The sequence below is a fragment of the Triticum urartu genome, chromosome 4A (assembly GCF_056163025.1).
Source record: "Triticum urartu cultivar PI428250 chromosome 4A, HENAU_Tu73, whole genome shotgun sequence".
Lineage (NCBI taxonomy): Eukaryota > Viridiplantae > Streptophyta > Magnoliopsida > Poales > Poaceae > Triticum > Triticum urartu.
Window position 1 is genome coordinate 156,406,337 of NC_141876.1, and position 6,738 is coordinate 156,413,074.

General features: G+C 40.4%; 1 protein-coding gene across 1 annotated transcript; it reads right to left on the reverse strand.

Annotated features, from left to right (window-relative positions):
- Positions 1–3,527: 3,527 nt before the first annotated feature.
- Positions 3,528–6,289, reverse strand: LOC125553748 (uncharacterized). Its single transcript, XM_048717469.2, has 4 exons — positions 5,910–6,289; positions 4,637–4,733; positions 4,434–4,493; positions 3,528–3,872 (listed from the first exon to the last, which is right to left on the reverse strand). Exons 1-4 carry the CDS (start codon positions 6,227–6,229, stop codon positions 3,792–3,794), a joined length of 558 nt encoding a protein of 185 aa, XP_048573426.2. The 5' UTR covers positions 6,230–6,289; the 3' UTR covers positions 3,528–3,791.
- Positions 6,290–6,738: the final 449 nt, after the last annotated feature.

Here is a 6,738-nt window from a genome sequence, read left to right on the forward strand (position 1 = left end):
CTACCTGTTACAATCTAAGAGTTTTTCTTTTTTCATAGATTCATTTATTCAAAACGCTTTATCCCTTAAACCGTGCCTTCAAATCTGAAACCGTTTTCACCATTGAATTCCTCGCGCCGAGTTCTTCAAAAGTAGATCACATGTTAATAGGTTTTCACGAAAAAAATAGACGAAAAAGTCAAGCCGGGAGCATTTTTTTCCTTTCAAAAAGAGGCACGAATGTGCCTCTCACGGAAGCATAAATCTGTGTCTCTCGCAGGGAAAAAAAGAAAACGCATTTTTTTCGTTTCGAGAAAGGAAAAAACATGTTTTTTCGCGAAAGCAAATCCATGCCTCTCACGAAAGGAAAAACGTGTTTTTTTTCGAGAAAAGCACGACTGTGCCTCTCGCGGAAGGAAAAAACGCGTTTAATTGTGCCTCTCACAGAAGCAAATCCGAGAGGCACAGTTGTACCTCTCGCGGAAGCAAATCCGTTCCTGCATGAGAAATAAATTTATACCTCTCATGAAAGGAAAAATACGAGTTTATTCGCGGAAAAAATCAATTTTTTTGTTTTAAAACCTAAGGAAAACCAAAAAGACGAAAATGTGTGGAAAAATAAAAAGAAACAAAAATTAAAAAGAACGCCCAAAGTGCGACACGTGACGGCGAGTGAGAGTGGCGCGCTCTTAGCCCACCTGAGATGACTCTTGCAAGGGCTTCCGAAGGAGTACTTGTTTGTTAGTTGCTCCCGGTGCTCGGGCAATGCAGGAGATTTCCTACTTAGCGCTTCAGCCACCCATTCATAGGCCCTTTGGCAAATTGGCGCAACACCCCCCCCCCCCCCCCCCGGCCCGCGGCCCGGTTTGACTTCCACTTTCTTCTGGACTCGCACTAACCAACTAGACAGACCACACGTTGTGATAATGTATTTTCTTTTTATATTTTCTCCAGCTAGTCTTTTTGGTTTTTGTTCATTCTGGATTTTTTTACCGGATTTTGTTTTTTCTCTTTTTCTATTTATTTTCTTTCATCATTTTTCCTTTTTGTTTCTATTTTTTCTATTTCTTTTTATTTTTTTAATTTTGTTTTTTTGGACCAGTTTTATTTTTTTTCTATTTTTTAACAAAAATTATGTTTTACTTTTTTCTTTTTCAAAATGCACATTTTGTTTCAATAACGATGACCTTTTTCCAAAATTGATGAGCTTTTTAATATTTGAGAATTGTTTTTCAAAATAGATGAACTTTTTTCCAAATTTGATGAAATTTATTAAATTTGTGTGCTTTTAAAAAATGATGAACTCTTTTTCAAAATCAATGATTTTTTCCAAAATCAATGAACTTTTTCTGAAAAATGATGAACTTTTTCTCAAATTCGATGAACATTTTTGAATTCATGATTTTTTTGATTTTTTCAAAAATATGGTTGATCGGTCAATCGTTGACCGAGCAAGCAAATTCTTTTTTTAGGGGACTAAGCGAGCGAGCGAATGTATGATTGTGGGAGCTACCAGCACGTTGTTAGGCCAGCCCATGGGAGTGGCTGCGTGGGCGCCATTTTCTTGGTACGACAACTCATGGATAGATATCTCTACTACTTAAAAAGAACGTTTCCCTAAAAAACTTAAAAGGAACGTAAGGTTCCCATTTAACCTTTCTTTTCACCACCCATTCGTTCAATCTTCCATGTATATGATAATCAATTACTTTAATTTACTTACCTTCAATTCCACTTTAATTTACTTACCAAAGTTCTAATCAAAATATAAGGTAATTCACAGTCAGAATTTGATGAACATTTATTTACACAATCGTATTATTATTGACAGGTAAGTCACAAGCTAACGTACTAGAATATTTATATCTTGTTGCAACACACGGGCATTGTTCTAGTATGGAGCAAAAGAAGGACCTGCATATGGTGTACATCGACTTAGACAAGGCCTACGATAAGATACTGCGGAATATCATGTGGTGGGCCTTGGAGAAACACAAAGTCCCAGCAAAGTACATTACCCTCATCAAGGACATGTACGACAATGTTGTGACAAGTGTTCGAACAAGTGATAGTGGCACTGGCGACTTCCCAATTAAAATAGAACTGCATTAGGGTCAGCTCTGAGCCCTTATCTTTTTACTTTGGTGATGAGGTCACGAGAGATATACAACGAGATATCCCACGGTGTATGCTCTTTGCAGATGATGTGGTGCTAGTCGATGATGGTGAGACGAGGGTCAGTAGGAAGTTAGAGCTATGAAGACAAACCTTGAAATCAAACGGTTTTAGACTTAGTAGAACTAAAACTGAGTACATGAGGTGCGCTTTTACTGCAACTAGGCACGAGGAGGAGGAGGTTAGCCTTGATGGGCAAGTGGTGCCTCGGAAGGACAGCTTTTGATATTTGGGGTCAATGCTGCAGAACGATGGGGATGTCGATGAAGATGTGAAGTATCGAATCAAAGCCGGATGGATGAAGTGGCGTCAAGCTTCCGGCATTCTCTGTGACAAGAGAGTGCCAATAGGACGTCAGTTCGACCTGCAATGTTGGATGGCGTTGAGTGTTGATCGACTAAAAGGCGACATCTTCGGCAGTTAGGTGTGACGGAGATGTGCATGTTGAGGTGGATGTGTGGCCACACAAGGAAGGACCGAGTCCAAAATGATGATATATGAGATAGAGTTGGGGTAGCACAAATTGAAGAGAAGCTTGTCCAATATCGTTTGAGATGGTTTAGGCATATTCAGCGCATGCCTCCAGAAGCGTCGATGCATAGCAGACAGCTAAAGAGAGGTCGGGGTAGGCCAAACTTAACATGAAAGGAGTTCATAAAGAAAGATATGAAGGACTAGAGTATCACCAGAGAACTAGCCATGGACAATGAATGCGTGGAAGTTTGCTATCCATGTGACAGATCTTATGAGTTTCATCTCTAGCCTATCACAACTCGTTTGGGACTAAAGACTTCTTTGTTGTTGTTAAGCACAAGATTTGGAAAGGGAAAGGGTAGAGTGAAGATGGTATGCCACTGATGGGCGGGTGTCCGCGGCGTGTCCACGCAGACATAAACCAAGTCAAATTTTGGGCTGAAAATGAATCAAAATAGACAGCAAAACAGACATCAGTCTATCTCTGTCACCACAATAGGCCATGATTTTTGTCCGTGCAAACAAAGGCAGAAGAAGTGTGCCGACCCATTGAAGGCACAACAAAGCATGCGTCCCCTTCTAGTTTTAGTCATGTAATAGGATAAGCGATTAGTTTACCTATCTTCTATTTTGCCAACCAGTTATGATTTCTTGTGCATTCTATTACTAACCGTTCTTTTTTGTTTTCAGACTAAACTTGTTGAACCTCATTTATTTTTTAATAAATGTGGCCGTATGCATTGTTCTGATGCAGAGGCCAAAGAGTCTCCCTTTTTCGAAAAAAAACAAGCGACAAGCTTGTTTATACGTTGAAAGAAGACAATGTTACTGCACAAGGACTATTTGTGAGTTATATCTCTCAGTTGACCAATTTGTCATAGAAAGGTTACAGCATCGGCTGGAAACGTAGAACATATAGGTACTCAAATATTAAGAGCAACCAAGGCTTCAGGACAGGAAGCACATAACACAAGGGCAACCGAGGGAGGAGTAATATCCATTGCCACTGCGATAATTTCAGCATGTCTTAGCCCACATAGGACACAATAACGAAACACTGATCCCACATTCTACGGCCACTGCAATACCAAGTTCCCACACAAAATAAGCCCTAAACTTCAATTGCAAAAGGAGGGCATCCATACATTAATGCCACGTCAGATTCAAGCAATTTTCTGGGCAATGTCCTTGGTAACCTTGTCCATGTCGAGCTCCCTCATCTTGTTGAAGGGCCGTGGCATGTTCTGCATGTCAATTTTCAGCATTAAAAATATTTGGAGTGGCATCAAGCTGTGCAACAAGTTTAGGTTCTCTAAATTGTTGGCTAGTACTCCCTCCATCCAGAAATACTTGTCATCAAAATGGTTAAAAAGGAATGTATCTAGATATATTTTAGTTCTAGATACATCTCTTTTTATCCATTTTAATGACAAGTATTTTCGGACAGAGGGAGTATGAAACCATCAGACTGGAACAAACAAAGAATATGGATTATACTACTCCCTCCGTTCTAAAATTCTTGTCTTAAATTTGTCTAAATACGAATGTATCAAGTCATGTTTTAGTATTTCTTACATCCGTATCTAGAGTTCTAGACGAATCTAAGACAAGAATTTTGGGACGGAGAAATACTCCCTCGGTTCCAAAATAGATGACACAACTTTGTACTAAAGTTAGTACAAAGTTGGGTCGTCTATTTTAGAACGGAGGGAGTAGTTAGCAAGCTTTCACAGGAAAATGAGGTTCTTTGTTATCTGATCAGTGTAGTATGGTTCAGAAATTAACCCAGAGACAGTTAAGATTACCAGCAGTGAAATGAACACATCACCACCTTCCTCCCGTATCTCGAGGCATCCACGGCGTGGCTGAAAAAAGACAGAAAGATATGTCAATTCAGATGTAGATATACACGAAAAAATGCCAATTAAAAGATCAATATACACAAAAAATATGCCAAAAAAGATGTGGCAAAGTTGATGATTATGTAGATGAAACACAGTGAAGATACCTTTTCAGGGTTGATTATCACAGAAACCCCAGGGACAGCACTTTCAAGATCCTCCTTCACCTTTAAAGCTCTTCTCTTGAACTGTTGGCACTGGGTGCTGGAGAGTTCAACAAACAAGCAATCAGTAAGACGAAAGAACAACCATAACTGCAGAGCTTATTGAGTTTACATACAGACAGCTGGAGAAGTCTTGCAGATTATTTAAATGACCAAGGATATTGAAGTACATGCTTTGAGTCTAAGGTATGTCCAGATCAAATGTAACCATGTCAGAAATATTTTGAGTATCAAGGTAGAAAACAATGGTTTTTTAGTAGATGATACAGAACAATGGTTGCACCCAGCCAACTATAATTCACTACTCCAGTTTCCTACATAAGAAGAGAAATATCTCCAAGAAACAATAAAGAACAGGTTGTTTTGGGTGTAGTTGCCATATATCAAATTACAGTAATGGAAAGGTGCAATTAAAGAGAGCGCGAATGGGGTATTCTACCACCCTTGCTACTGAAAATCATTTAATCTTTCCATTGAAATTGGTATGAAAGAAACAAAAAGACTGTTGTTAGAAAGCCACCAAAGGAGAGGAATTTTTAGAACCAGAAAAAGAAGATGGTGTAACCTTCTTTCGGTGCTAACTATTCAACAAGTTAGCAAGTGTTGCAAAGATAGATGATTCTCCAAGCCAGCTTAATGGACGTATTTAATCCAACATGATGTTTGGACTTTGGATGGTGGTTAAGATGGCAACTGGCAGAATGAAACTTACATTTTCAGCTGATGTTTTCATATTATTAATCACATTTTAGAACAGTAGCCTAGTATATTCCGACTTGTGAATCATATTATACTATATTTATTTACAAATTGGAACGCATGCAATACATATTTGATCATGATCATGCATGATGCATACCATTTAAATCACATATTTTGATTTTTTCCACGGTTAACTACAGAGTGAATATGTGATGAGATTCAAGAAGAGTAGAAGTAGTTCCTGTGTGGAACCATCTACAAGCAGCAGCATATATAATTAAAAAAAAGAAGTGAAAATAACAGATCTGCTTAATGTCGCTCCGTTCATCTTCCCCCCAAAATCAGTTTCAACCTTTTCCCCATCTAAACTACGAAATAATAATCTTAAACAACACCTTTTTCATTCATTAATCGTACCCAAAGTCCCGTTAAATCCGACACAAAATCAGTTAAAATCATCCATGGTCACAAAAAGCTAAACCTAACCGTCACGTGCACCGGCGCAAGCACTTACCAAGCCTCGACGATGACGCGCTTCCCATTTTCAGCACCGGCACCGCCCGCCACCACCTCCTTCTTGGCATTTTTTTTCACCTTCTGCTTGGGCGCTGCAGGAGGCGACAGTACCGTCTCCACCTCCTTCGCCACCGCAGACACCTCCTTCTTGGCCTTCTTCCTCCCCTTCTCCGCGGCCGCCGCCGGCGCCGCCTGTGCTTCCTCCTTTTTGGCCGGAGCGTCGGCGCCCCGCTTCCCGGCGGCCATGCTCCGGGTCATCCTAGGCGGCATTGCGGGGGCCGCCGCCGTCGCAACCGGGGACTTGCGCTTGGGAGGCATCGCTTGGTTAGTGGATTGGGTGGGTGTTTGGCTCTTCGGTTTTCGCGGAGGAAAGAGATTGTATCTTATAGAAGAAGATGGTGGAGAATGTGAAAAGGGCGCGCGTGGGAGAGAGTTTCCCGCCAATTGGGCAGTAGGGGCGGGAGATGAAGGAACATGGGCCGTTTCCGCTTCACAACCCACGCCACGTTCATGTTTCGGCAATGTCCATGAGTAGATCTTTCTTTTTTTTCGAACTCAGAGACCTGCTTCCACTAACACCGGCTGGGGCCAAACAAGCCCCACAGATAATTACATCTCACAGACTTACAGAGGGGCAAAATAAATCGTCCTTCAAAAAGGCATGACCTATAATAACTAGTAGAATGCCCGCCGTGTATTATCACAGGCTTTTGAAATATTTTGCTGGAATTATGTAAATATAATGTATGTTATATTTCACATGTAGAAAAAAATAGCACGGGCATATTGAGTAATAATTTAAGTCTGCTTCACTTACATTAAAAATT

What these genes read in the sequence shown, in the direction of transcription:
- LOC125553748 (XM_048717469.2), bottom strand. Translation starts at nt 6,229, where the DNA reads ATGCCTCCCAAGCGCAAGTCCCCGGTTGCGACGGCGGCGGCCCCCGCA. An exon ending in CGCGTCATCGTCGAGGCTTG is followed by an intron (nt 4,734 to 5,909) that starts GTAAGTGCTTGC and finishes TGAACTCTCCAG; the next exon opens with CACCCAGTGCCAACAGTTCA. An exon ending in TGATAATCAACCCTGAAAAG is followed by an intron (nt 4,494 to 4,636) that starts GTATCTTCACTG and finishes GTCTTTTTTCAG; the next exon opens with CCACGCCGTGGATGCCTCGA.